Source organism: Aedes aegypti, chromosome 2, assembly GCF_002204515.2.
Source record: "Aedes aegypti strain LVP_AGWG chromosome 2, AaegL5.0 Primary Assembly, whole genome shotgun sequence".
NCBI lineage: Eukaryota > Metazoa > Arthropoda > Insecta > Diptera > Culicidae > Aedes > Aedes aegypti.
Genome location: NC_035108.1, coordinates 288,360,470 through 288,374,399, shown reverse-complemented (window position 1 = coordinate 288,374,399; position 13,930 = coordinate 288,360,470). Strand labels below are relative to the sequence as shown.

The following is a 13,930-nucleotide window of genomic DNA, read 5'->3' as shown; positions in this document are numbered from 1 at the left end:
GAAAATCCTCTTCGACAGGATGGGAGTTCGGGAATGGATATGGAGCAGGTTCATGACGCATTGTCTTCGCTTTCAGTTGGAATCGGTAAAATACATATCTTCTCCACCGGACGCTTTAATTCACCGGTGACGGTCTTCACTGTAACGACTCTGGTAACTCCATCTTCACCAGGGTGCAGCTTTATAATTCTCCCCATCTTCCAGCGAATCGGAGAGACATTTTCATCCTTGATGACGATAAGTTTTCCTTCTTCTATGGCGATAGCAGGTTTCCAACGTTTGGTTCTGGCTTGCAGTTGGCTCAAATATTCTCGCCGCCATCGGTTCCAAAAATGTTGCAGCCGTTGCTGTATTAGTTGGAATTTATTTAATCGGTTCGATGGGATGTCCAACAGCTCGTTATCAGGGAGAGCCTGAAGCGAGGAACCCACAAGAAAATGCGCTGGAGTCAAGGGTCGCAGATCATCGGGATCATCTGACATCGGGACTAACGGACGGGAATTAAGGCAGGCTTCGACCTGCGTTAGAAGCGTGGAGAAATCTTCTGATGAAACTACGTTTTCTCCGATCACCTTCAACAAATGGTTTTTGGCTGACCGGACTGCTGCTTCCCAAAGCCCTCCAAAATGTGGCGCACTCGGGGGGTTAAAATGCCACTGTATTCCATCAACGGCAAGTTCAGTAGAGATTCGGTCATGATGTCTGGAGTCTTTCAGCATTCGGAAGAGTTCATTCAGTTTATTCCTGGCTCCGACGAAATTCGTACCGTTATCAGAAAACATATCCGATGGTCTTCCACGCCTTGATACGAATCTTCGAAGCGCTTGCAAGAATCGCTCTGTTGATAGGTCGGATACGAGCTCCAAGTGAACCGCTTTAGTACACATACAAATGAAAACAGCTACGTAGGCCTTCACTGCAGAGCGCCTCGGAGCTGGTCGGATGTAGACGGGTCCGAAATAATCTACGCCAGTTTTGGTAAACGCCCGGGAAGCGGTAACTCGTGAGGATGGTAGTTCACCCATGAACTGTTGCACTATTGCTGGTTTTGTGCGATAACATTTTACGCAACGATGAACTTCCTGTCTGGCTACATTCCTCCCTCCAAGTGGCCAGAATTGCAGTCGAACTACTCCTAGTAATAGCTGTGGACCAGCATGCATAAGCCGTTCATGGAAATGTCTCATGATCATCCGAGTTAATTCGTGGTTTGCTGGTAAGACTGCTGGGTGTTTGGTACCTTCAAGTTCATCCGAGTTTTTAATCCTCCCTCCGACTCTGAGCAATCCATCTGCATCGATATATGGGTGAAACCACCTCAGCGGTGACCTTTTGGATACGGATTCCCCTTTTTCCAGAGCCTTGAATTCATCTACGAAGATTTCTCGCTGAACGCTTTGAACGATAGTATATTCGGCCCTTTTCAGTTCTGCGGTGGTTAAGAAACTATTTTTGGAACGATGTTCCTTTGGGGTTTGAAGAAGTTTCATTAGCCTCAGCCAGTACGCTGTTCGCCGAGTGAGGTCTGCGAATGATCCAAATTTACTAAGGTAGTATTTGTTGAACTGGGCTATGGGTGAAGCTACGCACACAACCGTTGTGCGACGTCTCTCTTCCTCTCCTACTTCAAGGTCATCAGCACCGCCACAAGGCCAATTTTCTCGGTCTGCCTTCATCCAATCTGGGCCTTCCCACCAGAGTTTGTTGTGGACAATTTCTTTCGGTGATAGTCCGCGGGATATAATGTCTGCTGGATTATCTGTTCCAGCTACGTGTCTCCAATTCCATCCTTCCGTTATGGTTTGAATCTTCGCCACCCTGTTAGCAACGAATGTGGTCCAAGTTGTGGGTGTAGCTGCAATCCAACGGAGTACGCAAGTTGAATCCGTCCAAAAGAACGTTGGAACCGACAGTCTTGTGGAATTTTTGACCTTCTCAAATAGTTCGGACAATAGAAGTGCACCGCATAGTTCAAGTCTTGGAATTGATTGACTACGGAGTGGAGTTACCCTAGACCGGGATGATAGTAGTCGTATCTGGACTGTTCCGTTCGAATCTTGGCTTTTTATGTAGACGCAACCGCCGTACGCCTTTTCCGAGGCGTCAGAAAAACAATGTAGCTCCACCGAAATAGCATTTGGAATGATGACACAGCGATCGACGCGGATTTCGTTTAGTAGAGGGAGTTCTTCATGAAATTTCCGCCATTCCTCACCCACCGTTGAAGGTACAGGTTGATCCCAATCCAAGCGTTTGCCTTGAGCGTCCTTCAACATCCATAGTCGCTGCATGAAGATCTTGGCAGAAACCGTTGTGGCACCAATCAAACCAAGGGGGTCGAACAATGTAGCGATGTTGGACAAAATACGACGTTTTGTGCTGATGATTGGTGGATCTAGTAGAGGAATATCAAACTGGAATCGTAGGGTGTCGGTTGCAGGCATCCAAGTCAGTCCTAACGTCTTTACGGATTTGTCAGAGTCCAAATTAATGCCTGTACTGTCCGGAATAGCCAAGTTTTCTGTAGGTACGCCTTCCAAAACCCTTTGAACATTGGTGCACCACTTTCTCAGCTTGAAACCACCGCATTCCATAATATCAGACAGTTGGGTTCTGAGGGAAATAGCAGTATCCAGCTCGTCTGTACCAGTGATGACATCATCCATATAGACGTCTTCACCAATCGCTCGTGCCGCGAGCGGATAATTTGTTTTCTCATCAGCTGCCAACTGCTGAAGAGTCCGAGTTGCCAAGAAAGGAGCGGGTTTTGTTCCATAGGTTACGGTATTCAACTCAAACACCGCAACTTCCTCGTCGGGAGAAAATCGGTAGAGTATAGATTGCAAAGGTCGATCCTCTGGTGTAGTAAGGATCTGTCGGAACATTTTCTCAACGTCCGATACGAGGAGAATCTGTCTCGTCCGACTCCGTAGGATGATGGACCTCAAATCTTCCTGCACAACTGGCCCTACCAGAAGCGCATCATTCAGGGACACTCCAGTTGACGACTTGCAAGAAGCGTCGAAGACAACTCTAACCTTTGTGGTAGTACTGGCCTCCTTGACTACCGGGTGATGTGGTAGATAGCATCGTTTGATCGATTCTTCGCCGACATCTTCGACCTTCCGCATGTGTTCCAGGTTTAAGTACTCGTCCATGAATGCGACGTACTGTTTCCGTAGATTCTCATCCTTTGCCAACCTTCTCTCCGTTCCAAGAAGGCGTCGGAAAGCGATGTCCCATGACTCACACAATGCTGTCAAGACACCTTCGTTTTTTGGTAAAGGGACGGTGTACCGGCCGTCTGAACCTCGTTGGACTCCACGTTGGAACGAATCTTCACATAATTGCTCCTCCGGGGAATAGGAGTTAGCGAATTCTACCTCTTCGCAGGACCAGAACTTCTCCATCAACTTTTCCAGCTCCGTGGTTGCTGAGAAATGGCAGTTGATTTGTTGGGATACGCTTGAAGACGAGCAGCCACCACTGACTACCCATCCGAATACCGATTCCGTGAGGATTGGGAGTTGATCGCCGATCGAAATTCTCCTTCCAGTTTCAAAGAAATCGAAAAAGGCTTCTATTCCTAGCACAATGTCGACATCGTTGGATTGAAAGAACGCCGGATCCGCCAGATGAATTCCGTCTGGTATATTCCACCCTTCCGTGTTGATAGAAGTGGTGGGTAGATTCACAGTTACCTTAGGTAATACCAGGAAGCTCATTTCCCGCGAGAAATCCGAAACTCGCGAGCGAAGTATCATTTGGACTGTATGTTTAACCTTGGCTGTTCCCTGCGCTATGCCGCTAACCGCAACGTCGACCTTGTTTCTGGAGAGCTTCATCCGTTGGGATAATCGTTGCGACACAAAGTTGCTCTCCGATCCAGAGTCCAATAGAGCTCGAGCGTTGAACCTTGCACCGATCTCATCTTCGACGATAACCACTGCCGTCGCGAGTAGAATTCTCGAGGACACCTTCTGAGCAATGTTGCATGTCGAAACGTCTGTGGCCGCCATGTTGGCCACAAGAGTTGAATTGGAACCAGTTGAACCATGGGAATCCTTGGAGTTTGAAGGATGGTTGCCCCCAGCAACCGCTACGACCGTTGTAGCATTTTCCTTCTCCGATTTGAAGCAAACCAGGGTGTGGTGACGTTTTTTGCAAATCCGACAGGTGAATTTAGATTGGCAGTCCTTTGCCTGATGACCAGAACGAAAGCAATTTCGGCAAAGTCCATTGGATTTCAGCAGTGAATCCCTGTCTGCCACGGAAAGTTGATGGAATGTGGAACATTGGTATAGAAAATGGTTGTCCTTACAAGCCACACATCTTCCTCCAGTCGATTGAACCGAATTATAACTGGTTTTCACTGCTGTCGGCTTAGGTTTTGGATTAGCTTGTTGAAAAACCTTGGAATCCGCTGGCTTTGGTGGGAGTGATTCCAAAACTTGGATACGCTTACGAAGAAATTCGGTAAGATCCTTCAATACATCTTGCTCCTTGGATGCCGCACATTCCTCCCATGCACGGCGGGTATAGGGGTCTAGTCGCAGAGTCAGGAAATTCACCAGTAATAAATCCTTATAATCCTCAGGTTGTATGATTTGATCTAGTGTCTGAACGATTCGATCAAAACCTTCGACGAGACTTCGCAACTCAGAAACGGATTCTTTGGAGAGGGTCGGAAGCTTGAACAGGGACTGGACTTGCTTCTTCTTCAGTAACTTGTTGTTATTATATCGTTTACACAGAATGTCCCAAGCAATCTGGTAATTGGCCTTAGTGATTTTTAACGAGTCGACCAGAGTTTTTGGCTCGCCTTGAAGACATCCCTTTAAGTAATGGAATTTTTCTACCTCGGGAAGATCAGTCCGCCAATGGATTAACGAGGTGAATAAGTCCCTAAAACTCAACCAGTCATCGATTTCACCACTGAATTTTTGGAGATTAATTTGCGGCAAACGAACATGTTCTAGAACACCCACCGCTGACGAATCATGAATGGATGTATCCGAATTGTTGGGTTCTTGAAGTTCCTTGGCCTTGTCCTTAAGGAAGGACTTCCCTTCATAATATCGGTTACTGATAACAGTTCGAAGCTTGTTGTAATATTTCTCCTCATCCTCAAATTCTTCATGCGACTTCAAATCAACTAAAGCCTCACTGAACCTATCCCACAGTTCATCGATTTTCTCCAAACGAACTTCAACCTGAGAAGCCGTAGTATTTCCGTTGAATTGTTGGATGAAAGATGTGATGTCATCGAAAGAAGCCGTTACTTCCTCTAACTGAATCTTCAGCTGCCTCAAAGCAGCGGATCCCTTTTTGGTTGGTGGCATGATGTGACGTCGATTGGTTGGCAAAGAAAAGTATTATGTAGTATGCCGCGTATGGACTTGCTTCGGCGAACATATACTGTCCTAAAACACTGACCTGACAGAACAGGTAACTGTTCTAGTAATCCAAACTTTCCAAAAAAAACGTCAAAATTCCGAAACGTCCCATCAATATTGGCAGGGTTGTAACTCAGTTCCAGTTTGGGTTCAAAGAAGAGGAAAAGGTGGGTGTAATATCTGGAGAAACCTTGGCATCGGCCGGGCATATACTGTGGCAGCCTACCTGGAGGTACCAACAGCGGTACAAATCCCGAAATCCGTAATATATGGCCAAATACAACAAACTCCAATGGATGCTTGTCGAACGTTCCAATGGGGTTCCAGCTCAATTGGGAAATAACTCGTGTTCCAATAGTGTGTAGTGGTATGAAGAGGAATGAATGGCATGTAGTAATCGTAGGCGTAGCTTCGGTAGGACATATACCGTAGAACTAACCTGGAGGACTAACAACTCCGCAAAACCAGATCCAAAAGTCGAGAATGCACTTTGGGTAATATGCGGCAGACTTGCTCTAACGAGCAGTTCTCAATCAGGGCTTGCGTGGCAGTAAATGAAGAGGATTTGAAATTCCGATCAAAATGGTGTATTAACTGTATGCCTAGCTTCGGCAGTACACATACTAAGTGTTCACTCACCTAGAAGGGAGTAGTATTGCGTTCCCTCTTCCAACTGTCCACTGCATCCGTCCGCTAACGGCTGCAACCAGGAATGGATGACACGATCGGTACCCGTTGGTCCACCGATTGTCCGAAATAAACTCCGAAGCGATGGTCTGGTCCCAGGGTGGATATCCTCCAAGAACGGTTGTCGTTCACATCCACTGATAAAACAGCTACTCCGACCGGTTCGGTATTCTAGCGCAAGCGATAGGGTCCTACGAAAACGTCCAAATTCAATTTCGGTTCCACAACAGTCCAATTTTCCGGTCACATGCACCACCGGTATCCAATCGAGATTCACTTTCGGTCCAGCTTCAAAATGGTTCAGGCTCCATCAGTCCAAGCGTTGTTGGAAATTGTGGCGCAATGTTGATGCACAATGCAGCTGTTGTGTCCTTTATCCTCCGTGAATGGTGATCCTCAACAAAACCTCAAGTTCGATGGCGGTTGATCAATTGTGCAAAGCTTGGAGATGGCGCTTTTCCGCGGTGCGATGGCGACATCCACTAGTTGCTTGGCTGATACAACGATGGCGGGATTCCTTCCGACTGGTCCCCGGGTGTGGCCATCCGGTTCGAAGGACCAAAATGTTGGATAAGTCGGTTCCTACCTTCCTTCGATCCAGTGGAAATTTTCGTTCCGACTCCAACACTGTTTCGCCCGGCTGGCTGATGTCGTTTACGGGGTAGGTGGAGCGCACGGTGGAATGAGGTCCAATTCAATAAATAGTTGGTGCTAGCATCCACAGCACTTGTCCGATGATTTCCAAGAGTTTTTCGGACTTTGGGAGGCCTAGGTTTCCTTGGGACTTCGTTGCACAATTGAACATAACACGCGGAAATAGTTTTAACAATCAAAGTTAGGAAACACTATTTTTATTGCACTTAAAACACAAAATTTTGCACTACATTTATTACGCTACAAAACTAAGCCTAACGAATTAAAATTGACCACATGTTCGGATGTTCACGGCGGCGGTTGGATTGGAACTGCCGATACTTGTTCAACCTCGGTCATCGGTCGACCTGCGGTCCAGTCGTGTAGAGATTCTCGTAGACGCTCTGCTACTACCTGCATTCGGTGACCCATCGTGCTTCGAACAGTTATTTTCTCCTTCGATTCCACTCTCTCAGTCAATCGCGATATAGGTAGTAGATCAACTTCGTAGAACTACAGAGTGGATATGTGGTCATCAGCAAGGTATTGTTAAGGTATCGACGACGACCGTGGGGATGATGAACAATAGTTGTAGATTTGTTTTGGTCGCTACTTTCTTCCTACAACAAATGATCCAGTGCAGTTGCAGTCGAAATAGCTAGTGAGGGTTGTAGGCTTCTGGGAAATAATAGTCCAGTATCGTACAACCACATTCCTCATTCCCCTGCATTTAGAGCTGCTGCTAAATGGCGCAATTGCTGACATGTTACAAAATTGAACATAGTAGCTTTGCTTTTTCAATGATGGATGATGATTGAAGAAAACATCTAGCAAATGTCCTCAACGCAGTCGTGTTTCAAACAACATTCGCATTTGATGCCAAGCATTCACATATGTGATATAGCCCCGAGGTCAAGCTTCTCGACTACTGATCTTGAGGATCTGAGTTTGATTACGCGAGTTCATTTAGAGTGTTCTTTTTTTTACAATGGACCAAATGACTTGAGGCCAACAAATTTCATCACGATTTATTGTTCAAAAGTGTATCTTGTGGCTGAGTCTTAATCAATAGAACTCATAAAAATCTCCCACTCCTAAGTGAATGAAGAGAAATGCTCAAGTAGTGATTTACGCCTTTAGTCCTTTTTCTATGCTGCATATAATAAACATTGGTTTCACTCGAAAAAAAGAATCAAACTCTGATCCTTAAGATCGGTAGTCGAGAAGCTTGACTTCGGGGCTATATCACATATGAAATTGCTTGGCATCAAATGCGAATGTTGTTTGAAACACGACTGCGTTGATGACATTTGCTAGATGTTTTCTTCAATCATCATCCATCATTGAAAAAGCAAAGCTACTATGTTCAATTTTGTAACATGTCAGCAATTGCGCCATTTGGCAGCAGCTCTAAATGCAGGGGAGTGAGGAATGACGTATTTCCGACGATTTTTTACAAATTATCTGTAATTCGGAGACAAAAATGATGTACTACAATAATGTTCAAAAATGACAAAGGAATGATACTACGATTGAACTTTTACGATTAGGCATGAGGTTAAGAATCTCGTAGAACAAAAACTGTAGAGAAATGTATGTTTTACAGGTACTTTAATGAACAGAAATCAATTTTATGAGGTCAAAACCATCACTAATCGGCATACAGTGTTCTCAAAAGTTGTAAAGTACTAATAATTCGTTCAACCAGTGGTATTTATTTTGATTTTCGTTTTTCCAAATTCTCGGTAGAATTTTTTGAATGTAAAAAAAAGCCAAAAAACACAAATTCGACTTGAGGCACCTCCTAATCTTCTCCAAATTGGATGAAAATTTGTCTGGTAGTTTGTTTTAGTATTGCAACTAAGACTTGGGGGTGACTGGTTGAATCCCAGAAATTTTGATTTTTGTGAAACTGTCTAGTGGGCATGGAAGTTTTACTTTTGTTTTGCAGATATTTCAGGATCCTGACTATTTAGAAGGATGTCGTCTTCGGCAAAGTTGTTTAGTAAGTTAAGGACTATCATTTTTCGAGCTAGTTGATTCAAAATTTTGCCACTAGGCGGCGCTAGTGAGCATGAAACTTTTGTTTGCAGATATCTCAGGAGCCTGACCACTTAGAAAGATAGTGTCTTCGGCAAAGTAGTTCAATAGCTCAAGGGCTATCATTATTTGAGCCAAGAAATAGGGTATTTTTCCACCAGGCGGCGCTAGTGAGCATGAAATTTTTGTTTTGCGGGTACTGAAGAATCTCGACTTTTTAGACAGGCACCTTGTTCAGAAGCTCAGGAACTATCATTATTTTGCAAAATTTTGAACTTTAAGGATTAAACAAAGAAAGAATTTGAACAACTGAACAACTCTGTCGAAGACACCATCTTTCTAAGTCATCAGGCTCCTGAGATATTTGCAAAACAAATGTTTTATGCTCACTAGCGCCGCCTAGTGGTAATATTTTCAATCAACTAGCTCAAATAATGATAGTCCTTGAGTTACCAAACAACATTGTCGAAGACGTCATCTTTCTAAGTGCTCAGGATCATGAGATCTGAGAAACAAAAGTTTCATGCTCACTAGCGCCACCTAGCGGCAATTTTTCCAATTTCTTGGCTATAATAATAATAGCCCTTAAGCTACTGAACAATTTTGCCGAAGACGTCATCTTTCTAAGTGGTCAGACTCCTGGGATATTTTCAAAACCAAGGGTGTTGTACAAAGTACAACGCGCGACTACTCACGTTACAAAAATTCGCGCGACGACCGAAAGGTTAAAAACTCTAGTGGATCCCTGGAGAAATCTGTAAACGCTGATGAATTCCGCTGTTGGACGGTAGTGATTATTTTTGAGGATTTTCTAGAAAAATCATCGGAGGAATTTCCAAAAGAATTCCTGAAGAAATTCCTGGAAGAGTCTCTGGAGATATATCGAGAGGAATTGAAGGAATTTCTAGAGGTTTTCCTGAAGTGATTATTGGAATAGCATTTGAAGTGGTTCCAAAATTGCGATTTCTATCAACATTTGCAATTCGTCAGCGATAAATTTTCGTTTTACTTATAGGTAAAAAAAACATGATTTATGACTTGTCGAATGATGCCGATTCCTTATATTATTTTTTTTTTTCTAATTTGGCCATCACGAAAATTATATTCGAGTATTATTGTTTCATGTTTTGGAGGCCCATATGACCGTAGCGGTATGGGTTTGAATGCCATCGATCGAGAACACATAAACAATTTGAAAAGAAAACTGTTTTTCTTCGAATTTTGACCCCAAGTAGGTGTCCCAAAACCCTAATATTTGCTTCAAAATTACAAGTTTATCATCTTCATCAAGACTTGCGCAATTTAAGTTTTCAGAATGAGTTTTTCTTGCCGGTAACTCATTTTTGCCTAGATTCAAATTTCCCGTATACAAATTCAGTTCCGTCTGTTGCAACCACACTGTGAACTTCTCAGCTATTATTGTAGGTACTTAAAACATTAAAAACATAGCCTTGTTCGTATCATACAAATCGCTCCCCGGCATTTTCCGCGGAGGTATCTTAGTCTAAGGAATCGATGAGAGAAGAATGGTCTTGCCTAAGTTTACCTAAACATTGGTTTGACGAAAAAGTTGAGAGCCTCAAAATGTATGGAAACTGCAATTTTGTTAACATTTTGTTCTTTGAACAAAAAATATGGTCAATATGTCCAAAATAGGTTTGCCACTCTGAAACATGTTCCACTACACTTGTAATGATCAAAACTTGATAAATATTGAAAAAAGCCTTTTTTTGCGAAGATTTTTTGAATCTGGACCACTGTGCGGGTTCCGGAATATACCGATCAAATCCGGCCAAATCTAATTGTTGGTGTTCTTGACGCTTTTGTAAATCAGAACGAAAAACTATGAAATTTGAATCGTCGTTCATGCGTATGAACTTCTGAATATGTTACTTTCAATTCTATCAGTGACGTAAATACCATTAAACTTAAACAAATAATTAAACGATGCTCTTCTCCAGCGTTCAAACAAGATGAATATGGATCAAGTTATTCTACATAATTCTCCCAATTTTTACACCTTACGCGCTCGTTCAATCAAGAAGGAAAACGTGCTGCAAAACCGGTGGTCAGATTCGCCTAGCATTGATGAAAAGGAAAAAAACAGCGATAGTTGTAGGCTTTGAGCGTATTAACTAATGCTCGCTTGAATAGTATCTAATCTATGTTTCTTTGGTTTGATGCATATGGTTATGTACATATGTACATGATCTGAACTGGACAGTGCAAATGTGACAATTTCTTCGTTTATAGACTGCTCTTTGCGTTTTATGATCAATGTCGTGTACTTTTATATGAATCCATTCCAAGTATTGCTAGATCAAGGACAATTCAACAATTGCAAAATATACAATACGTTTTTGTGATTTGTGCTTTTCGAATGTATAAATACAATGAGCTTTGATTGAAAAATTATCAGTTGCTTATCAGCACTTCAAACAACATTACTTGCGTTAGTAAACAACTCTTGCTCAAATATAAAAATGGCTTTCAAGGTATGTAATTACACTTTAAAAATACATGTGAATATGTATATTAAATAATGACTTGTTTATAGTTCTTCGCCCTTTTCGCTCTGGTCGCTGCTGCCAGCGCTGCTGTGCTGCCAGTTGCCGTGAAGCACATCGAATACCATGATGCCCCAGCTGAGTACCAGTTTTCCTATTCTGTCCACGATGAGCACACCGGTGACATCAAGAGCCAACAGGAAGAACGTCACGGAGACAATGTTAAGGGACAGTACACCTTGATTGATGCCGATGGATACCGTCGAGTTGTTGACTACACCGCTGATGAACACAATGGATTCAATGCCGTGGTGCAGCGTGAACCTCTAGGTCACAAGGTCGTCAAGACCGTTGTCCCAGTCGCCAAAGTTGTCGCTCCAGTTGCCCACCACTACGTTGCCCCAGTTGCCAAGATTGCCTATCCAGTGCACAAGGTCACCGTTCCAGTCGCCAAGGTTGCTGTCCCGGTGCACAAGGTAGCCTATACCAACAATCTGGCTACTGTTAGCTTTTCCGCTCCCAGTCTGAGCTATCATTATTGAATTGTTGATTTGTAAAGAATCGTTGACTAATAATAAGGCTAATATAATTGAAGCTTGTTGATTGAGTTTATGTGAAAATATCCCAATACTAATTAAATTGTTTACAAGGAACTTTCTAAACAATGTACACTTCCATGCAAAAGTTTGGGTTCACCCCCTTAAAAACTTACAAAAGTGTTAGACACATATCTCTGTGATTTCACATCTAATTGAAACTCACTATGACGTATTTGAAAGTCAATGAGTTATTCTTACTTCGTAGGTAGTTCAACATAAACACTTTTTGAATTTTGTTAACAGCCCAAGTAACAATTCAACAATTTTGGCTTTCGTGTGGATTTATTAATGTTTTATTACAGTTACGTCCTATAATCCTATAATAGTTAGAGGTGACATTCAACGTTGCAAAAAGATGTTATTTGAGCTCTTGACTGTTTTCAAAACCAAAGTCAAAATTTTGTGAATACAAAATCAGCTTTATTGCAGCATATAAAACCTTTTTTAAACTGCTTGCTTGGCTGAATGACTCTTATTTGTTACGGCTATGACAAAGACTCATATAATATACCTTGTTGTCATAAAAGCTGCTTCAAAACTTTACTGCTATAAAACAGCACACACAAACTGTCAAACATTGTTAAATGCTGCTTTATTACCATAAAAAGTGAAATAAGCTGTATAACTTCAAGCAGCATTTATTAAGGCAATTTAATCATCCACAAATGCCGAATCATAGCAGTGAGCCCTAATTTGGGTTTACTATAAGTACCATTTTTTCTTGATGACATGACATAAATTTTCGATGACAATCTATCAGTTACGGTACCGCCATATTAATTTCACTTCGGTTGCCATAATTTCACTATTTTCAAATCACATTATCTCAATGAGTTCGCTCATGAGGTGCTATGGTATGATGATTAAAGTGACTAAAAATCATTTAAAGCACAATTACTGCCCAAACAAACCAAGATATGTTTTATTCCTCAACTGGCAGTTCGTTTTAGCAAATGCTAGATAACTAGAAATATGCAACTTTCAGAAGGGGAACACGTAATTTTACTTCTTTTTCATCACATTTCACAGTAAATCTCACTCAGCATTGAAGATTTGAGTACTATAGCAAAAACCAATCACTTCAAATATCAAGTACTTCGAAACAAATTATCACATGTGTTTTCAATCTTTATTTTGTTTACATTAGAATAAATCCAGCAAGATCGATTAATTTTCATAAATCTCAAAACGTTATGATAAAATCATTTTCTAGATGATGCGACATTTATCATGAACAGGTGTCTTCAAAATAGCTATTTTGATTTATTTGTGTGACATAACTATATACACTTCATAGCCTCTTTCAGAGTGGGCCAGCAAGTCACGTTCTAGTCTACAAGAGGTTTTGGGGGATGCGATGAAGGCAAAAGTACCTTTACCGCGGTTTTATGGGCGTTTATTTATAGCACTCCACAGTGGGACGGATTAGGGTTTTAGGAGGAAAGGTGGAACTCACGTCTTCAATTATGATTTTGCGTAAAAATGATGTTCTACAAAGTTTTTTTCTATTATAAAAACAATTTTTTTGGTCGAAGCGAAAATTAGGGTGGCCCTTTGTGAAAAAAGATAATCATAAAAACTTTTTTATTTTAAGGAATATTGGTACAGTTTGTTCTACAAAGTTCACCAAAGATCAGAAAATTTTAAGCTGATTTGACCAAAAAAGTTTTTTCTAGCTCAAAAAGTGACCGTTTTAGAGCATTTTTCGCTATTGATGTAGGGTGGCCCTTCAAAAACAGGATTTTGTGTTTTTTTTTTATTTAGAGTAATTTAGCAAAGTTGCTTTCCCATCACCTGTAGAGCTGATTGAAATGCATATTTTGGGGCCTGCACAATTTTTCGATGAAGAGTTATAAACATTTATCATGAAAAAAAATTGGGGTGGGTAATGTCTATTACATTACCGCGGGGTGGACGTAGAACTACGATTATTAATAATTTGATTTGTCAAGTGTATGAATTTGTAAGTGTACTAGTTTTGTGTTGTTATTGATCGGATGAAGGTTTCAGAAGTAAACTCTTTTTGGACTCATTTTGGTAGTCCTGAAAAGAACCATGTGTCGTTCTG

At 41.8% G+C, this 13,930-nt stretch overlaps 1 protein-coding gene across 1 annotated transcript; it reads left to right on the top strand.

Moving 5' to 3' along the window:
* Nucleotides 1-11,154: 11,154 nt before the first annotated feature.
* On the top strand, nucleotides 11,155-11,857 carry LOC5565390 (larval cuticle protein A2B). Its single transcript, XM_001649653.2, has 2 exons — nucleotides 11,155-11,251; nucleotides 11,314-11,857. The coding sequence occupies exons 1-2, from the start codon at nucleotides 11,240-11,242 to the stop codon at nucleotides 11,803-11,805; spliced, it is 504 nt and encodes a 167-aa protein (XP_001649703.1). The 5' UTR covers nucleotides 11,155-11,239; the 3' UTR covers nucleotides 11,806-11,857.
* The last annotated feature ends 2,073 nt before the right edge of the window (nucleotides 11,858-13,930 follow it).